The sequence below is a fragment of the Microcaecilia unicolor genome, chromosome 7, assembly GCF_901765095.1.
Source record: "Microcaecilia unicolor chromosome 7, aMicUni1.1, whole genome shotgun sequence".
NCBI classification, from domain to species: Eukaryota; Metazoa; Chordata; class Amphibia; order Gymnophiona; family Siphonopidae; genus Microcaecilia; species Microcaecilia unicolor.
The window spans coordinates 198,276,070-198,297,325 of NC_044037.1; the positions used below are offsets into that span (position 1 = coordinate 198,276,070).

Below are 21,256 nucleotides of genomic sequence, written 5' to 3' on the forward strand. Positions count from 1 at the left end.
GAAATTAACCTTTCCCCACCCATTCCCACAAGAATTTAATGGCTTAAAAAAAAATTCCTGTTGGCTCTACAGGCAATGAAGGAACGGAAATGGGAACACTTTGCGCACATGTAAGACTTGTCTGATTCACTGGCACTATGTGCTGAGAGGTCGCCAAATGCATATGCCACTAAGTCTGGTGACCTCTGATGCTCATGCCTTTGGCAGAGCTGAGGTCTGTGCATCATCCTAGGAGCAGAGAGGATTAATTGTAACATAGTGACTATAGATAAAAACCTGAACAGTCCATCCAGTGTGCTCAGTAGTCAAACTCTCATCAATTCATGATTAAATCAACAATGAATGTTGATATTATATACTTTGATTATGGTCTTTCTTTGGCATTTCTGGGACATGGACCATAGAAGTCTGCCCAGCCCCGTCCTTATGTTTAACTGCTGGAGTTGCCGTCAAAGCCCATTCCAGCCTATTTGTCGTCTTATTTGCAGGACACAGACCATAAAAGTCTGTCCAGCCCTGTCCTTATGTTCCAACCGGATTGGCCACTGTTGCAAACAGGGTACTGGGCTTGATGGACCTTTGGTCTGTCCCAGTGTGGCAATACTTATGTACTTAATTGCTGGAGTTGCTGTCGAAGCTCACTCCGTCCTATTTATTTTCTCATTTGTGGGACACAAAGCATAAAAGTCTGTCCAGCACTGTCCTCATGTTTTAGCTGCTGAAGTTGCATTCTAAGCCCTTTCCAGCCCATCCTAAACAAGATTGCCATATACGAGACACAGACCATACAAGTCTGCCTGGTATCGACCCTAGTTCATTACAGCCGGTCATCAATCGAAACAGCCACATATGTGCAGCTATAAGTTTGTTTTTTATAACTTCCATTTTCTAGAGATCTTCTGTGTTCATCCCACACCTTTTTGAATTCAGTCACCATTTGTCTCTACCACCACCTTTAATGGAAAACTTTCCGCATCTGTGCTGTTAAAACAAGGAGGAGGAGACTGCACTCCAAGAACTTGGTACTTGGTAGGTGAGAGGCTGGCGTAAGTTCAGCTTACGCTTCCACAGGAACCCCACAGAACTGCTTCCATTCCCGCAGGAACCCTGCAGCCCCAGAGGGGATTCTTGTGAATTCCACAGGATTACTGCAAGCCCTGTTCCTTTGCAGATCTCTGTTTTATACTAGTGCCCAGCAACTTCATGGAAGCTCTAGAATATTCAGGAGACCTTGCTGGTGAGACCTGGTACTTACAAACTGGAGCATACAACTGTGAGCTCAGTCAAATGTGAAGGAGCTTATGCGACTGTCTCTGTCAAATGTCAAGGATCTAATTTGTTGAAGGATCTGTTAATGTTAGGTCAGCCTTGAGTTCTACCTTGTTTCAAGATAGGGATGACATGATTTATATTTTCTTTCCAGATAGTGGTCATGTGTCAATTCTTTAAATAGAAGCCCTGATGAAAGGAACAATAAATTTGCTTTGTTACAAGGACACTGATTCCTGTTAGATATCCTTTGGTGGCCACACTGATGTGATACACAGTATTATGTACGTACTGTTGGGTTTTTCCTTCTGTGTAGCACTTTGCTTGTTTTTTTTCCCTGACAGAGGTCATGGCCCTGTGGCATGCAACCTTTCAACTGCTGACATTACCATTTTTTTTTTTTTGAACACTTAGGTGATCTCTACATGATGTGAAAGGCTCGTTTTCATTTCTTTATAGCAGTATGATAGAGAACAGCAAATGCAGATCTTTCAGAAAAAGAGTCATTGCTGAGAAAAGGAATTATTAAATCCTTGCAAACTTTGTAGTTCTGTGCCTGCTTGTGGGGGAAGGGGGGAGAGGGAGGAAAGAACATACAACTTGTTTGAATCTCTTTCCCCTTTATGCTTCAGATATAGTGGAGATCATAAAAATAAAAACAGAGCTGGCCAGTCCTGTTGTTCGTAGCTGATTCCTCTTGAATTTACATATATTTTCTGCTATATATTTTATTTAAAATATTTTTGTAGATGAGGTCATACTTCCTGCAATTCCTTACTTTATAGAGCTATTATTCTAAAGAGGAGGTTGACATATAATTTGCAAGTTGATGTTTTTACCATCATTATCCCTTTAATCTTGGATTCTGACTTGTGGAAATCAGTTCCTGCAAATGGCACCACAAGAAAGCAGTCTGTTTTTCCCAATTCTTAAGCAACTATAACTGGCCATATTAAAGGTAGCTGAGGTATAAAAAATTAAATTTTGTATATTTTCATTGCAGGTGGCTACAATTTCAGCAAATGGTGATGAAGAAATTGGTAACATTATTTCTGATGCAATGAAAAAAGTTGGGCGCAAAGGTGTTATTACTGTGAAGGCAAGTATTTGGGGTATTTTTTTTAGTATGTACTTTGTGATTTATTTATTTTAAAAACTATATACCACCTTAAAACCTAGGTTTCCAAAATTGGCATTTTATCTTGGCTTTCACACTTCTAGAGTGAACCAAAAATGCACACTATAACTGCCTTAAAGAACTATGGGGCATTGTGTGCGTTTGGGGGGGAGGGGTATTTTATCTCCTCAAAGCCTGTCCCCCATTTAGATATTTTATATGGTGGGGCAAATAGCTTTTTGATAGGATGCCCGAGGGAAACATTCTGTGCAGGACTGCTAATTTTGCTTCAAAAATAGTACTGTAAGTGAATCTTAATTTTCTGTTGTGATTTGGAAGACTGGTCTCCCACCCGCACATCCCATAGTATCCTAATGAAAGCAATTGCTGAGGTCACTGCAGAATTGTAGTAGGAGCTGTTCTGTGGTAATAGTAAATGGCAAACTCCTCTTTGGTAAATATAACAAAACTCATCACCTACAATAAGCAATTGGCAATTTAGTTCAGTGTAGTTGGAATGTAGTTCAAAAAAGGGTTGTTTGTAGGGGGTAGTACTCCCTTAGTTCAGACTAACGCAGATAAGGGTGGTTTCTGCTCAACCCAACTAAATCCATGTGTAGTGTTGCATAAAATGGCATTTTCCTTGTCATTTGCAGCAGATGAATCCAGGAACTAGTGGGTTAAGCCACCTACCAGTAGGTGGAGATAGAGATAAACTAAAGGCAGTGATGCCAGATGGCCAGCTCCTTCCTCAGTTAGTATGTCTCTATCTCAGCAGGTAGTGGATGGCTTTTTCTCCAGCTCCTGGGCCCAAGGGCTCTGAGGGTGCTCCTGGGCCGGTGGCCAGTTTGAGCCGGGGGTGGCGGACTGGTGGTGTCCCCATTTTGAAGCATACGCAGTTGCTGGGTCCCTGCTGCACCTCAAATTCCTTCTAAACAGACTTTTGCTGTTCCTTTCCTTCCCTGTTTGTTTCTGCCTCCTCACAAAAACAAACAAAAAAAAAAAGAGAACCATAGAATGTATTTAAAAGAGAAACAGAGAAGCACAGGGAAGTGTGTTTTTGCTGAGAGCAGGTTTGTGTTACTGCTGCGAGTCCTTTTTTTCTATTGCCTGCTTGTCTGAGCCTGCCTGGAAGTGGAGTCAGAGTTTAGTTTTTTTGTATTTTTCCTTTGGCTCAGCTGTCAGTTCCCGTGCTTTCCCGATCCGGGGTAAGTCCTGTTGGGTTCCTGTTCGTGGGCAAGCGATGGCTGTGGAGGCGGTAAAACGCTGTTCCCGATGTGGGGAAACGATGTTTGGCGGTGGGCCTTTGCAGCGCGGGGTGCGCTGATTTTGCAGGATTCGACAGAGCGGCCCCCCTGAGATTGTGCTTTCCTGCCCGGAGCCTGGCAATTCTCGTTCTATTTTGCGATCAGTCACGGGGGGGGGCCATGGCTGCGACCTCCGTTGCGGGGGAGGGGGTTTTGCCAGAGTTTATTTTGCTACTTTATTAGGCGTTTTTGTTGAAAAGGGCCTTGCCGCCCCCCCCCCCCCCCCCCCCCCCCCAATGCGTCTGTGACAGCTTCGACCTTTGATCCTCTCGGGTCTGGGGGTAACCAAGAGATTTTGGGTTTTTCCCCAGAGGATTTCTCCTCCCTTAAAAAGCCTAGGCTTTGGCAGCGCTATACAGTCGCCTGCAGCTCCCTCCATGGTGGTTCTCTCGGAGCAGACGGGAGTGGAGGACAGTGTCCTCACTGACCAACCGGAGGACTCTTCCGCCCTGAGGATTTTCCATAAGGAGGAGTTGTCCTCCTTTATCTCTCAGGCGCTGGCAGCCCTGAATATAGAGGACCCTTGAGGTTGCGGCTTCTCAGGCGGTCAACCCCAAGATGGCTAGTACCAGATGACCTTCTAAGGCCTTTCTGGTGCACGAAACTATTGAAGAGTTGATTTCCGCCCAGTGGGCGGATCCGGATGGGGGGCTGAAAGTAGCCAGGGCTATGGCCCGGCTGTATCAGGTTTCAGCGGATCGTTTAGAGAAGTTTGCTCTACCTAGGGTGGATGCTCTGGTGATGGCGGTCACTAAGAAGACTACTCTTCCAGTGGAAGGTGGTGTGGCACTCAAGGATATGCAAGACAGACGGCTGGAGGCCTCTTTGAAACGTGCCTTCGAAGTGGCCGCTTTGACACTTCAAGCTTCTGTTTGTAGTTCTTATGCGGCTAGAGCTTGTCTCAGTTGGCTACATTCTGTCATGGATTCGTTTTCGGAGTCGTATGTCTGATGCTCCTCAATTGCCCCTGATGGATATTGTGCTGGCTTCCTTTGCGGATGCCTTGTATGATTTGGTCTGTGCTTCGGCCAAACTCATGGCCTTGACCGTTTCCTCACGACGTCTTCTGTGGCTCCGTCGTTGGGCCGCGGATATAGCCTCTAAGCAGTGGCTTATTAAATTGCCTTTCCAAGGGAAATTGTTTTTTGGGGAAGACCTAGAAAAGATTAAAGATTTGGGGATTCCAAATCTGTCTCCCAGAGGATAGAACCAAGTCTACGCCCAGGCAGGGAGCTTCGAGGTCACTGTTCAGGGAGTCGTGACAGTTTCGCCCGGGGCGCTCCAACGCACCCTTCCAGCATTCTTCCTTTTGCAACAAGAAGCATCCAGCTGGACTCTCCCCTCCTCTCGTCAGGGGCCTCCGGCTCGATTATCCCAATGATGGGGTGCAGGTCCACTTGGGAAGAGAGCAGATCAGTGGTCGGCTTTCTCTTTCTTCCAGAGTGGGCCAGAATTACTTCGGACCAGTGGGTCCTCGATATAGTGCGAGAGGGCTACAGATTTTTTTCTGGAGTCCCGCTGTTTATTGCGGGGCCGAGAGGACAGTGGTTCTGCAGTGTTTGTGAGACCTGCTAAGGATAGTGGCTATCGTGCCTGTTCCTCCTCTCGAAAGGCGCACAGGTCGGTACTCCAAAGAAAGGAGGGGCTTTTCGGCCTATTCTCAATCTCAGAAAATTAAACCAGTTTTTGCGGGTTTGTCACTTCTGCATGGAGACGTTGAGGTCAGTTATTGCTGCTGTTCAACCAGGTGAGTTTTTGACGGCTCTCGATTTGAGGGAAGCGTACCTACACATTCCCATTTGGCAGCCCCATCAGCGATTTCTCCGATTTGCAGTGCTCGGTCAGCACTTCTTTTCGGGATGGCCACTGCCCCACGCACTTTTTCCAAAGTAATGGTGGTGGTGGTCCTGCGGAAGGAGGGGATTCGGGTGCATCCATATCTCGACAACTGGCTGATTCGGGCGACTACAGAAGAGGAGAGAGTCGAGTGGTCACCGACCGAGTGATTGCGGTGTTGCAATCCTTAGGTTGGGTGGTCAATATGGACAAGAGTCATCTGGTTCTTACTCAGTCTGGGCTTCCTCAGACCAGGATGTTCTACAGGCCACAGTTGTGTGGTGTCTCTGCTCCAGTCTTTGGGCTGGGTGATCATTTCCCCCAGGAGTTATCTGGTGCCTTCTCGGACCTTGGGATATCTGGGAGTTCTCTTTGACCCCATGTTTGGCCAGGTGTTTCTCCCGGACCAAAGGTTCCCCATGCCCCCAAGTTTGGGACTATGCCCAAGTGTTTGGTCTGATGGCGGCCTCTCTGGGGGTCGTTCCATGGACTCAGGCCCACATGTGCCCTTTCCAATGTTCTCTGAGCTGCTTGTCCTCAAACTACAAGAGACTTCTCGTTTGGCAGCTGCCTGCCCGGCACAGTCTGCATTGGTGGCTTCTGTCAGCCAGTTTGATTCGGGGCTCTCCCTTCAGGCTCCCGACTGGATGGTGGTGGTCACGGATGCTAGCCTTTCTAGAGATGGAGCACACTTTCTCTCCCAGTATCAACAAGGCCTTAGGTCCCCTCTGGAAGCTCAATGGTCCTCCAATATCTTAGAGCTTCGGGCTATCATCCAAGCTATTCTGGCCTTTCAGTTACTCCTGGGGATACCAATGAGGGTTCGCTCTGACAACTTGACAGCGGTTGCTTATTTAAACCGCCAGGGGGTTACTTGTCTCTCCTTGTGGTGGACACCAGTCTGCTCCAGTGGGCGGGAATCTCATGTGCCGCAGCACACTTATGGGAGCAGAGAATGTCCAGGCCGACTTCTCACTCGTAACGCCTTGGATCCGTGCTAATGGGAGCTCTCTCAGGCGACTTCCAGTTGATCGTCCAGTGCAAGGGGATTCCCGGGCTGGACCCTAATGCAAGACCTCTCTATTCAGACAAAGTGCGCGTGGTGCCAAGGGCTTGGGCACTCTTCTGCTATGGGGGCCAGTGAAGGTGCTACTTTTCCTCAGTTGCTGTTGATCATCTGGGTTCTCTGCTGTGTTCACGCGCATCCAGGCCGGGTCATTCTGGTGGCATCAGTCTGGCCTTGAAGGCTGTGACTTGCGGACTTGTTCCGCCTGGTGATAGGCCATTGCTCCTTCCACTGATGCCCGACCTTCTCTGTCAGGATCCGGTCCCCATGGAAAATCCCTCCCACTTTGGTCTTAAGGCCTGACTCTTCCACGAGAGAAATTGAGGAGGAAGGGTTATTCTGACCCGATCACTATTTTTTGCTTCAGGCCAAGAAGCATTCTACTTCGGCAGCATATGCTACAGTGTTGCGGAACATTGAGTCCTTCTGCTCTGGCATGGGAATTTTCGCCATTTCAGGCTTTCTTGCCTTCTGGGTTGTAGAACAGCCTGGCAGACAACTCCCTGGGGGTTCAGGTGGCTGCCCTTGACTGTTACTGGGGTCATATATCTTGAGTTTCTTTGGCTTCTCATCCCAATGAGATGCACTTTTTCTAGGGAGTTGTGCAGTCTAAGCTTCCTGTCTTCCATCCTTCTCTAGTTTGGAATCTAAATCTGGGGCTGAGGGCGCTTAAAGCTCCTCCATTTGACCCTTTATATTTGGTCACGGTGCAGCCCTAACCCTCAAGTTTTGTTTTTTGTTTTTTTTTTTCTTGTGGCTTCTACTGCTCGCAGTTTCACAGTTGCAGGCTGTCTTGCAGAGACCATTTTTAGCTGCTGGGGAGGGGGGGGGGGGTTGATGATCTGGACTGTTCTCTCCTTTTTGCCTAAGGTGGTTTCGCCTTTCCATCTTAATCAGCTGCTATTTTTGCCAGCTTTTCAGGTGGCTCAAAGGACTTTCAGCTTACACTGGATGTTCATGTTCTTCCTCAGTACTTGAAAGTTACTAATGTCTTTCGCCGATCTGATCATCTTTTGGTATTTGCGGGTCTTCGCAAGTAAAGACAGCTTCCAAGCCTTCTGTTGCCTTCGGGAGGTGATTTCCTTGACCTATCTTTCTGGCAGGGCGTTCTCTGGACTGGTTGTGAGTTTGGGCTTCAGCATCTTCTGGGCAGGGACAAGTGTTGTAAATCTGACTGAGACTTGCAATGTGGTCTTTGGGACTACACCTTTGCAGAACTTATCGTGTGGATGCAACAGCCCAGGGGGATTCTGCCTTTGGGTCTCCGGTCCTCACGGCTGGGCTTGCATCTGCACACGCCCCCCCCCCCCCCCCCCCCCCCCCCCCCCCCAATTTAGATACTGCTTTGCTGCATCCCACAGGTGACTATGTACATTACCTGATGATTTTCTTTCCTTTAGTATCGGCAGATGAATCCAGGATCCCATCCTTTTCAGTTTTTCTGATTCCGCTGCTAGTTTCTCTTGACAAGAGTTGCAAGGTTTTCTGTGACTTGGGGTCTCTTTGTATGTTGCGTTCCTGGTGCATTGCATTTCTGTAAGGAGGGGTTCCTTGGAATGTGGACTTTGGTCTTCTCTGTCTGCTTTGGTACAAGTAATACTGACTGGCCAGGAAGTGTCAGGTCCTATAAGGCACAGGGCAACAATCTCATCTGCTGGTAAATTGACACAACCCGCAGGTTTCTGGAGTCATCTGCTACTAAAGGAAATAAAATATCTGGTAATTTACATAATTTTCCCATCTTAGATCCTCTCTTACTCTTAAAACTGGTCAAACGTACAAATTGTGGAAGCAGTATGATTTTTGTTAAGTAATTGCTTTATTAGTATGTTCATTTTTGCAGGATGGGAAGACTCTTCATGATGAGTTGGAAATTATTGAAGGCATGAAGTTTGACAGAGGTTACATCTCTCCATATTTCATTAACACTACTAAAGGTGTGTACAAAAAAAAAATGTGATGCAACATCTTTCATTTTCACAAGACATGGGGAAATTCTTAATATGTCTTGCTCCAAGAGTGGGTTCAGCGAGATAGATGGTAGATGCTAATTGGCCAAACTGCTGATCCTTGTTCTTTCTGGTCCTTGAATTTTACTCTGAACATAAGAATAGCCATACTGGGTCAGACCAATGGTCCTTCTAACCTAGTATCCTGCTTCTAACAGTGGCCAGGTCACAAGTACTTGGTAGAAACCCAAATAGCAGTAACATTCCATGCTGCCAAACCCAGGGCAAGCAGTGGTTTCCCCATGGCTGTTTCAGTAGTGGACTGTGGTCTTCCAGAAACTTGTCCAAACTTTTTTTAAACCCAGATAACGTTAATCGCCATTATTACCACATCCTCCGGCAGCGAGTTCCAGAGCTTAACTATTCTTTGCCAGAAATATTTCCTCCAAAAGTATTTCCTTGTAATTTCATTGTTCCCTAGTCTTTGTACCTCTTGAAAGAGTGAAAAATGATTCACTTTTTTACCCTTCTTTAGTACTCAGGATTTTACAGACCTCCATCATATCCCCCTTCAGCTGACTTTTCCAAGCTGAATATTCCTATCCTCTCTAGTCTTTCCTTGTATGAGAGGAGTTTCATCCCCTTTATCATTTTAGTCTCTCTTCTTTGAACCTTTTCTAATTCACGCTATATCTGTGAGGTACGGCGACCAGAATTGAACGCAATACTCAAGGTGAGGTCGCACCGTGGAGTGATGAGGCATTATAATGGTCTTATTTTGCATCCCTTTCCTAATAATTCCTAGCATCCTTTTTGCTTTTTTGGCTGCCATTGCTACACACTGGGCAGAATATTTCATCGTATTGTCTAAAATTGCACCTAGATCTTTTTTTTTTTTTTTTTTTTTCTTGAGTGCTGCTATCCTAATTGTAGAAAAACCACCGCAAAAACAAGCTCACTAATCATCTTTGTGGTTCTGCAGAATTAATGTAACTTCACAGGCATAAATCTCAGGCAAGGTGACACTATTTAAAAAAAAATTGTAGGGCTAGGGTCTGGTGAAGTCTTGGGGATGGAGGAAGTTCTAGAAAAACCTGATGTATTCAGTCACTATTGTGATAAAAAGCAAAAATCTTGTTTAAACAGACTAAGCGCATGAACTGTTATCTCTGTACTCTATAGGTCAGAAGTGCGAGTTTCAGGATGCGTACATTCTATTGAGTGAGAAGAAAATTTCCAGTGTTCAGTCCATTGTTCCAGCCCTTGAGATTTCAAACTCCCACCGTAAGCCTCTGGTCATCATAGCTGAAGATGTTGATGGGGAAGCACTCAGCACTCTGGTCCTGAACAGGCAAGTCTGGAAGTTTAACATTGGGGGCTAGATTTTACACTTCTGCATTAGAAAGTCAACATGCATGTTTTGTGACTACCTTCTAAGCCAATGCCATAGGAGAATTAGGGGGAATTCATCAAGCAGCATTAGGGCCTTAATGTGCATTAAGGGAATTAGCGTGCGCTAAGTGCTAAAAGCGTAGCTTTATAGGCTTTAAGATTTAACATGCACTAATTCACATTAAGGTGTGTTAAGGATCTAATATTTGACTTATTCCCCCTTTAATCCGTAGCATGGGGGGGGGGGGATAGCATACTACAATGACGTGTCCAAGTTGCATTCCTCTACCCTCTTTGCAAGATGCCCTGAATCAGTTTTTCTCACTGTGAGAAACACAGGTGAGGTGAAACATAAAGTAGAAACTCAATAAAAATGAATTCAAAAAATTAAATCATTTTTAATTTGATAAATGAGCTTGCTTCTTGCATGTTAACTAATCTAGGTTGGATTGATGACAGTGCTACTCGTAGGGGATAATGTATTTCTAAACTCGTGTTGTGTTTTTAATAACACTTAGAAACCAGTCTTACAGAGGTATGTTGATGGAAATGGAAGAAGAGATTTTAAAGCAATTTCATCTTTTTTTTTTTTTTTTTTTTTTTTTTTTTAATTTCAACCTTTTTTTTCCCCCCCAAAATGAGCAATCTGTTCCAAAAATTTACCCCGTAATGTAGTTAAATTCAAAATTATTTTTCAACATAAGAAATGGATTCTGGATACATCAATTTCCTGTGCATATGTTTTTGATGGAAAATTTAAATTCAAAACATTCTATCAGACTTCTAAAATGTTGCATGATAACCTTTTGCAGATGTGCAATATCAAGATCACCTGTCAATTGTCTTGCCAACATTCTTTCCCCGTCCTCATTCCTGCCCTGCTGAACGTCAGCTGCACACATTGGACTGCAAGAGAGCATTGACCTTCTACCTGGAGCGGACACAGCCCAACAGACAGTCCGCCCAATTGTTTGTTTCTTTTGATCCCAATAGGAGGGGAGTGGCTGTGGGGAAACGCACCATATCCAATTGGCTAGCAGATTGCATTTCCTTCACTTACGCCCAGGCTGGGCTGGCTCTTGAGGGTCATGTCACGGCTCATAATGTTAGAGCCATGGCAGCGTCCAATGCTCTCTTGCAGTCCAATGTGTGCAGCTGACGTTCAGCAGGGCAGGAATGAGGACGGGGAAAGAATGTTGGCAAGACAATTGACTGGTTCAGATGGAACTCCGACACGACCTTTGGCAAGAACTTAGGGTGAGTGCGGAGGACTACTCTGTTGTGATGAAATTTGGTGTAAGGGGCCTGGGCTACCAGGGCCTGAAGCTCACTGACCCTACGAGCTGAAGTAACTGCCACCAAGAAAATGACCTTCCAGGTCAAGTACTTCAGATGGCAGGAATTCAGTGGCTCAAAAGGAGGTTTCATCAGCTGGGTGAGAACGACATTGAGATCCCATGACACTGTAGGAGGCTTGACAGGGGGCTTTGACAAAAGCAAACCTCTCATGAAGCGAACAACTAAAGGCTGTCCTGAGATCGGCTTACCTTCCACACGGTAATGGTATGCACTGATTGCACTAAGGTGAACCCTTACAGAGTTGGTCTTGAGACCAGACTCAGACAGGTGCAGAAGGTATTCAAGCAGGGTCTGTGTAGGACAAGAGCAAGGATCTAGGGCCTTGCTGTCACACCAGACGGCAAACCTCCTCCACAGAAAGAAGTAACTCCTCTTGGTGGAATCTTTCCTGGAAGCAAGCAAGACACGGGAGACACCCTCTGACAGACCCAAAGAGGCAAAGTCTACGCTCTCAACATCCAGGCCGTGAGAGCCAGGGACCGGAGGCTGGGATGCAGAAGCGCCCCTTTGTCCTGCGAGATGAGGGTCGGAAAAAACTCCAATCTCCACGGTTCTTCGGAGGACAACTGTTTTTGGGTACCTGGTCAAAATAGCCCAGACAAAAAGGACCAAACACAAAATAGCCCTGACAAAAAAAGCACGTGATAAATGGTCTCCCACTTAATCAAGTGCGCTCTTACGACTACTTTAAAAGTATCCCATATGACCGCATCTGATACATGTCCTGTATCATTCTGTCCAAAATGCGTTCTATAATATCTTGATTATCATCTCAAACATGTTTGTCCCCCAACAAATTTTCATTAAGCCGCCAAAAGGTTTGCTGCCTGTCTCCTTCCACATCCGCAAAGTGCACCCAAACAGGAATATTAGAATTGAGCACCTGGCTCCAAGTTGCCAATTTACACCAAATCGCATCAATTCAAGTATAAGTATTCTGCGCATGGGATTAAAAGGAAAAGTATGTTGCGCTGGATACTGTAACCTCCAAACATCCAAGTCCATATCTTTAATCAGAGCATTTAGTTTTCCCTTATGGGAGTGGTGCGCTCCCCCCTCCCCCCCCCCCAAAAAAAAAAAAAAAAACCTCCCTTAGAATGATCCTGTGGTGAAACGGGATTTATACCTGTGATCAGTTAACCCCCACTCAAATGGCAGCTAGAAGCAGTACTTCAAAAATATGCTGATGTGTTTTCTACCAAACGAGGAATTACTCAAATGAGGAACACCAGGACTTTGCAATTATTCCAGAGGACCTCACCTATGGCCGTGGCTTTTCTCCATGCTGCTGCTTTCACATTAAAATCATGGAAACAATGTCCCATGGGGCCAATTCCCACCATGGTCCCAAGCTTCTATGCACCTGATCCAATTTAATGGTATTCACTGTAGCCACTGACTCTCCCAGAGCAAAGTTGTTCAAAATATGACCACAGCCATCTCTAACAACTTGTGCACATTCTTTATTATTATTTCTCAAGTTACAGAACTCCCTTAAATCTTAAACTGCACCTCTGTGATCTATTCAACTCCTCCAGAACTGACAGTAATTCTTGCTGTTGGAAGTCTGTTCACAGTGAACCCACTGATTGATCAACTTCATTTAAACCCTCTGCGTGCGCAATCCAGGTCCTGACTTCCCTTACCTCCGAATGGAACTCTGCTACTGCAGCTTGAATGTCTGCACTGCCGACATCTCATCGCCTGGAACCAATGAGCAACATCACTCGCTGCACATACCAGGCGTCTTCCTCATCGGACTCCAACTCAACAAGAGCTATTTTCCATTGGGCCCCAAACTCCTTCATCTGTGATGAATCTCTGCCATCGTCCAAATCCAGCCTTTATCAGACAGCCATCCATCTTAAGCAGTAGGTTGGAAGGAGTGGAGGAGTGGCCTAGTGGTTAGGGTGGTGGACTTTGGTCCTGAGGAACTGAGTTCGATTCCCACTTCAGGCACAGGCAGCTCCTTGTGACTCTGGGCAAGTCACTTAACCCTCCGTTGCTCCATGTAAGCCGCATTGAGCCTGCCATGAGTGGGAAAGCGCAGGGTACAAATGTAACAAAAAAACTCCACTGGTGGAAGTGAGAAAAGTGCTCTCTTTTTTTTGTTTTTCGTTTTTTTTTTCCCTTCACTGTACCAGCGGAGCTAAGCCCCTAGGCATCCATTTCCACCCTATGATGTCACTTCCTCCTCCTGCTTGGCTTTTTAAGGCAGTATTTTTTTTTTTCAAAGAATTTTGGTTTTGAACTTTTTTTTGTGTTTAAATACTACTAAATTTTGATGGTTTTGTCGCTTCATTAGCCAGTGCATGTCTGCAAATAGCATAGTGTGGATGTATTACTTTACCATCAATCATGGCTACAAAACCAAACACAATATGAGGGAACATAGTTCACAAGTAAATCTAATACAAACTCTTTTGGTCTTCATTCCTTTGGTTTGGTTTCTATGAGTACATTCAGAAACTGTGTATTCTTGACAGAAGTCCTGTGAACCTTTTGTCATATAATTTAAGAGTTCGTAATACAAATTTTACTTCCCTAATTATCTAATGATAAACTATAAAGGCTTGATTAAAAATTAAAATGATTGTAAAAATTTATAAAAATGCTTAAATTTTCTTTTATACTGCTACAAACTTGTGAATGCTTTTGGATTTGTGTACAAGACAGCATCATGTGTAGCTGTGACATTTTCTCAGACACTATGGACAATAACTGTTTTGAAGAGAACTTCATAATCTCAGTAGACTATTGTAGAAAAATGTATTTTAGATAATTGTAGGAAAAACCTAGAACATTCTCAATTTACCCTTAATGGGTATCAATAGAAATCAAGCAAAATAAAACATGGAAAAGAAAATAAGATACCTTTTTTATTGGACATAACTTAATACATTTCTTGATTAGCTTTCGAAGGTTGCCCTTCTTCGTCAGATCGGAAATAAGCAAATGTGCTAGCTGACAGTGTATATAAGTGAAAACATTCAAGCATTACTATGACAGTCTGACAGGGTGGGAGGATGGGGGTGGGTCGGAGGTATGCATGGGGACATCAAAGCATATCATTGATATTCTAACAGGATGGGTGTGGATAGGTGAGGGGTGGAGAGAAATACAACTTTATGGTTTATAATGGGCTAGGAACCCCAGATCTTTAAGTCCTTTCTGTTGGGTGTTAAAATATTCAATCATTCTGACTTCAAAGGTCTTACATTCTTGTATGGTTTTAAAGTTACCTTTCAGGATTCTCACTATGAAGTCACTGGTACAGTGTCCTGGTCCTGTAAAATGCTGACCAACAGGGGTGGGAACCCTACTGGCACCAGTATTGTTCATGTGACGTCTATGTAAATTGAATCTTGTCTTAAGCATCTGGCCTGTTTCTCCAATATAGCATCCTTCGTTACATTTTTTACACTGAATGATATATACCACATTGGAAGATGAGCAAGTGAAAGATTCCTTTATGTTGAATATCTTTCCTTTGTGGATGACTGTGGGGTCCTGTGAAATATTTTGGCATAGTTTGCAAATGGATAAATTACAGGAAAGTGTGCCCTGCTGTTCCTTTTCAGTCTGTGATGGAAGTTTACTTCTGATTAGCTTGTGTTTTAAGTTGGGTGGCTGTCGGAAGGCCAGTACTGGTGGGGATGGGAATATCTCTTTCAGTAATTCATCCTGGAGTATAGGTTGTAGATCTCATATGATTTTCCTCAGTTTTTCCAGCTCTGGATTATATGTCACTACAAGGGGGATTCTGTCTGTGGGGTTTTTCTCCTTGTACTGTAGCAGATTCTCCCTGGGTGTTTTATACCCTTAATGGGTATAAGTAGACCTTTTAACCTTTTGGGTTCAAGATTCTGGCTTTTGAACACTAGTGGCAAAAGTTGATGCATTGCTTTAGAGAACAACCACCGTTTAATGTGGACACTGTTTTGCAATGTTATTGTACTGGGCTTGTGAGTTTGATAACTACCGTATTTTTCGGAGTATAAGACGCACCTAGGTTTTAGAGGAGGGAAATAGGAAAAAAAAAATTCGGACTATAAGACGCACTTTTTCCCTCCTCTAAAACCTAGGTGCTCCGGTGCGTCTCCGAATCCCTCCCTCCGAGTTCGGGATCGCCCTCCCTAGGGTTACCTCCCCTCCCCCCGGCCTCTTTCCAGTGCGCTGCTCTGCATCCTCCTGTATGCTGCCTGTGACGGTCTCGGTGAGATTCAAAATGGCCGCCGAGAATTGAAGTGGCCTCGCGAGACTTCAATTCTCAGCAGCCATTTTGAATCTCACCGAGACCGTCACAGGCAGCATACAGGAGGATGCAGAACAGCGTGCTGGGCAGGAAAGAGGGGGCTCTTTCCTGCCCCGATGTCACTAGACCACCAGGGAAGATCGCGTGAGTAAGGGGAGAGGTGGTGACAGGGCCGAGCGGAGGGGAGGTAACCCTAGGGAGGGCGATCCCGAACTCGGCGGGCGGGCAGCCTGCTAAATCTCTACCTTCGGACTATAAGACACACCCCCCATTTTCCTCCCAAATTTTGGGGGGGAAAAGTGCGTCTTATAGTCCGAAAAATACAGTAATTTGTTTCTATAAAGTAATAAAAATTTGTTACTTTTTTGTCATTCTGCACAGCCTTCACTCCAGCTGGGTTTCAACTCTGTGATGAAACATAATACACTTTGGGGCATATTTTCAAAGCACTTAGATTTACAAAGTTCCATCCATATGGTTACTTTGGAACTTTGTAAGTCTAAGTGCTTTGAAAATAATCCTCTTTGGATACAGGCTAACTTAAATATCACATTTGTAATGTGGTTCTACTGTGCATGACTAATACGCATCTCATACCACATGCATATTACTATGTGAGTTTGGGCATTGACAATGTACTGAAGAATACAGAGAGACAAAGGCAAGCCGTAGCAAAGGTCCAGAGAAGAAAAGCAGTCAGAGGAACCAACTAGTGGCTGATTTTAAAGTCTTCTCGGATCCTTTTAAAACAAGTTGTGTTGTATATTGTCCTACCATATAGGTGTTTGTCATAGTCTGACCTGGTTTGGCACCTGGACTGTCTGCATCAGGGGCACATTTAATCTTTGTAATAGGAGGAAGACGCACACCTTGAGAGATGGGAATGTCAGTGCAGAAAAGATGGCCTGTATTGGACTCCTCGAGGCCAGTGTGCACTTGATAATCTTTTGTTTCTGTCGGCCACTAGTTAGTTCCTTTTGGCTGCTCTTTTTTTTTTTTTTCTCATTGACAATGTTCAACACCTGATCGCATTTGGATGCCACAGCAATGTGAAATTGCTATAAAAGTTTCTAAATACTTATGTTCGAGTTCTGTATTTATCTCATTGACCAGTAACTCAGGTGACTGGGCCAGTCCACAGACCACACTGAGTAATGATGATGGTCTGAGTAGTGCACCCTGTATCCTGGTATATGGATAGCATGTATTAGCTATGTCAGTTATGCATATAACATGGGTATGTTCTTTGTTTCTAGATTGAAGGTTGGTCTGCAGGTTGTTGCTGTGAAAGCTCCAGGCTTCGGAGACAATAGGAAAAACCAGCTGAAGGACATAGCTATTGCTTCTGGAGGTGTAGTAAGTAAAATCAGTTTTGAAATGCCTTTAGCCTCAGGGGTGTTGCACGCGGGAGGCCAAGTCCTATCTCCCCACCCCACCAATTACATCCTGTTTTCCTCCCTACAGTTCTAAACGCTACTGAGTACCAAGAGTTTCCTCAGCCTTTTCGGGGGAAGAGTGCTTGAGAGTTCGGAGAGGCAACTTTGTTTAAAGTATTAAAAAAAAAAAAAAAAGTAAAGTAAGAAACAAAGCTTTATCAGCAGTGAATGAGCAGAGCAGCTTTTGGTGCCATCAGTCTTTTACAGCGCTTTTGTTTTCTGTGCTTGCTCTGGTGTTCAGGGCACGCTACTGATTAACAAAAAAAAAGCCGCTTCTGTGTATTGCACCATGGCGGAGAAGCTCCGCAGATGTTTGGTCTGCTAGCGGCAGGGGCTGGGAGCTAGCGGAACTTGTACGTTTTATACTGCTGTGGAGGTTTTGGACACGGCTGGTCTCTCTCAGCTCCTGTTGTGCCGGCTCAGCCAGTTTTGGGAATTAGTGTGGATTTTCCAGCGGTCCACGTTTTGGCGGGAAACAGCCATTTTGTCCTCCCAGGTTGTTTCAGCAGAGCGGCCTTCTCATACCATGGAGCAGTCTGCAGAGCACTCGGGAAATCTGAAGGGCAGTTTCCTTCCAGCAGGAAACTGCCCTTCAGATTTAGTTAGTACATCGGATGTACAGGGCTTTTAACTTAAAGAAATTGGGCCATCTTAAGCACCCTTAGGAGGTGGCTTAAGAAAGTAGGTAGCAACAAAAAAGACCTAGGGGCTCCTGGGATCTGGAGGCGGAGTTGACACACTCAAGAGGCGGTCTCCACCTGCTGGAAGGAGTGCACAACCCATCAGTCACATTCTGGACCGGTCCGGAGGGACTAAAGGAAAGCAAATTAGTAGGTAACTAATTTCTCTTTACTCCCCAAAACTCTTAACAAGCTTGTCCAACTCCTCCCCAATGCAGAGCTTACCGTGAAAGGGAAACCTGCTTAGTTTGGTCTACGGATGTGGCTGCTAAGTTCAGTTCCACAACCAAGAGGAATCAACAGACCGCTGCTAGAAACACCATCTCCTTCACTGAGGCTTGGACCAGATCATACAAGGAATCGCCAGAAAAGTAGCCCCCATCTCTATTCTACTGATTCCCTTTGCCTGCTTGAAGAAGCAGAAGGGCTTTCTAGAACCTCTTTTGTCCATTGAAGACAAGACCATGCCACAGATGAGCTGTCCGCAAACCAAGGGCTGAGATATCAAAAGCCCACTTCGAGTGCTTCTATCTGCCAATCCTGAGGATCCTTTTAAGGCTGGTCCCTTTTCCACTAGAATGGTGGTAGTCTTTGTCACCGCTGTGACTAATGCAGCCAACTGAGGGAGCCCATACCATGGACTTGCCTACTCTGAAAGCGGCATCTGGAGTATTCCAGTGTGTAGAAATCAAATCCCCTCCGAGCCCTGTGCGTGGAAAGTCTGAGGGGGGGTTCCAGCTCTCTCCCATAAGTGAGTTCACCTTCCTTGTATCCTTGCTGTTTCCTTCCTTATCAAAATGGAGGACCAAACCTAACTCCTGCAGCTCCTAACTAGGGATGGTGACACCCCCAGGGTCCTCACATTCTTTCTCAGGCCCTTCCAAATCATAGGGAGAGGCCACCAAGTCATCCTCATACCAGCTAGCTTCTCAGTCAAGCTGCAGGCACTTCTTGAAACTAAGACCCTCTCCTATGGCTTCAGGCTCTGTATGCTGCTTTTACTTTAGCCTTCCTTTTACAAAGGGCCTGGTACATGGGTAAAATGAAATCATGGGAAGCCCACACACCTGGGAGCTGCGTCTGTCAAGGGCCATGCTGAGTGTCATTGTCGAACTTGCCCGCAGCAGTCAGGGACAAAATATAAAGGGTGCAAGAATTTATTTTAGTAATACCCTGGAAGACTACAAACAAACCTTAGATTGTGAGCCTAGTAGGGACAGAAAGTAACTGCAAAACATAGAATGTGTAAAGCACTTTGACTGTATCTGCAGAAAGGCAGTATTAAGTGTGGATTAAAGAAGCAAGGAACCCCAGGGTATGCATGTACCCCCCCCCCAAAAAAAAACAAAACAAAACTGCTAATTTGTGGCCTATCCCCTGAGCAAAGCAGCACAGGTATTTTAACTGCTGGAGCCTGAGAAATATTGACTAGATGTTGAGTGGCACAGGGCACTTATAGGCTCATGTTGAGTCTAGTGCAGTGGTCCCCAAACTGTCTTGGGTTATGGTGCCCCTAGGCTACACATTTCCTCTTAAGTCTCCCCTCGCCCCCACCCCTAACAGCATTGAGTCCTACCTTTGCTGGCGGGGATGCCCAAGCCTTCTCCCCCCCCCCCCCCCCCTCCCCCCAAGAGGTCTGCTGCCCCTGGGGCTATGGATATTACTCATGTCTTTTTTTTTTTTTTTGCAAAGATTTCTCTGCACCTCTCTTCAGCAGGCAGATGCTCTTCCTACTGAAACTCAAGAGCCTCAGACTTACACAAGTCCAGTCTCCTTAACCTGCATTTAAACCCCAATACAGCATACATCTGCAGGTTTCTTACCACTGCCTGAACTCTCCCAGAGAAACAAAAGCCAGGTCCAGGTCCTTCCAGATCAGAGCTGAGGCAGTCAACTGGATCCGATACCCATCTCGTGTATATTTTGCGTTCTCCAAGTCTGTCTTTAGTTCTTATTTCCAATTCAGATCTGTAAATCCATTCCTCACGCCCCTCCACCATACTGGAAGTTCAAAGGCGAAAGCGGCTCAGGGGCTCACCTCCCTGGCACTGACATCTCATCTGCAGCCTGAACCATCCATTCCTCGCACCTTCCCTCCCCCAAACAGGTGCAGAAAAAAATTAAAGCTGACTTGTGTTTTTCCACTGTTCTCTTTCACCTGGATCAGCCCTGGTGAGGGGAGGTCGGTTGGGGAAAGGGAGCAGAGTGTTCGCTCTCTTGCCGTCTCTTGCCCTGCAGATCCTCTTGCCCACTCTATCTTCTGGCTGTCGGCAATCCTTGCTGCTGCTTCTGTAGATGAGCAGCAGCAGTGGCAAAACAAGGTGCAGCTAAGAGGGACTGGACATTCCATATACGCAGCTTCTAACTGTGCCCTGGAGCAGGAAGTGATGTTTGGGGCAGAATTGTGTGTATGAAGAGTCTGACCCCATGTGGCTGCAGCTTGTTTTTCTGCTGCTGCCACTAATCTAGACAATCGGCAGGGGTGGGGAGCAGGGATAGAGAAGGCAGACGCTGGATTGGGGGAGCAGTGGGAAGGAGGTCGGGATTTGCTATGGCACCCCTGAGAGTTTGCTGCGGCACACAGTTTGGGAACTGCTGGTCTAGTAGTCTCAATCCGCTGGTAGGAATGCAGAACCCACTCATCTGAACGGTTCTGGATGAATACTGAGGAAGAGGGACAGAGCAAAGCCTTCAGGTGAGTGCTAAGGCAGTTAAGGGAGGTGAAGGGGTAAACTAATGGCCTTAATAATGGAGGATATTAAATGCTAAGCATGAGTAGACCTTGCAGCAGCGTATATGTAGTAACGCTATAGAAATGATTAGTAGTAGCAGGGCAACAGGGCAGCTAGGCTTGTATCTTCCAGGGTTTTTGCTTTGGGCATCTAGTGCCTATGGATCAGTTGGTGGTGTTCCCCAGTATGTGATAAGGGAAACATAAAATCTGATGCAGTATACATTCAAAAAAAATTTCATTGCTGCTTCTGTGGATGGGTGTTAATCGGGCTATTGACAGCATGGATCAGGCCTTCGTGTTGCAAAGAGTGGTGTTTTTTGGTGATAGGTAGTTAGTGCAGCCAAGAGGGATGTCACAGTAAATGGGGGTGTGAGCATGGGGATGAAGCACTTTTATGTGCCTATGACCAACACATCTACCCACATAATGAAAGAAACCATCTCTGGCCTATTGGTCAGTCTGGGCACATGGGAGTGCTTAAGAGAGAGGCATTGCTGATCTCCTTTTGTTTTCCTGTGGCTGAATCTGTCAAAGCAATTTAGGCTTTCACACATCTCAGAAGCCAGCTAAAGATGTTGAGGGATATCCACTCTTGTGATATGTATGCTTGGGATCACTCTGTCAAACTGAAATCCAGAAATTTTTGAAAAATAGATTTGTCTACTGCTGTACTATGTCAGTCACTGTTTGATATGTGTTCATTAGCTAGAAGCCATGTATAGATTTGCTACAAAAAAACTAGCAACCATTTTTGTTTTTTGTCTACACAAATATGGTAACCTTAAGGCAGAGTTGCCCACTTCTTGCCTTGGTTTTATTAAGTATTGAGCCATTGGTAGGAAAAGCACAGGAGAAT

General features: G+C 45.3%; 1 protein-coding gene across 2 annotated transcripts in view; it reads left to right on the top strand.

The window, feature by feature from the left end:
* The window catches only part of HSPD1 (heat shock protein family D (Hsp60) member 1), a 78,252-nt gene that overhangs the window by 40,027 nt on the left and 16,969 nt on the right, over window positions 1–21,256 (top strand). For both annotated transcript variants that reach the window (XM_030208956.1, XM_030208955.1), the window contains exons 5-8: window positions 2,273–2,368; window positions 8,439–8,532; window positions 9,727–9,895; window positions 16,807–16,906. In XM_030208956.1, coding sequence (XP_030064816.1) covers window positions 2,273–2,368; window positions 8,439–8,532; window positions 9,727–9,895; window positions 16,807–16,906 — 459 coding nt within the window. The remainder of the gene's footprint in view (window positions 1–2,272; window positions 2,369–8,438; window positions 8,533–9,726; window positions 9,896–16,806; window positions 16,907–21,256) is intronic.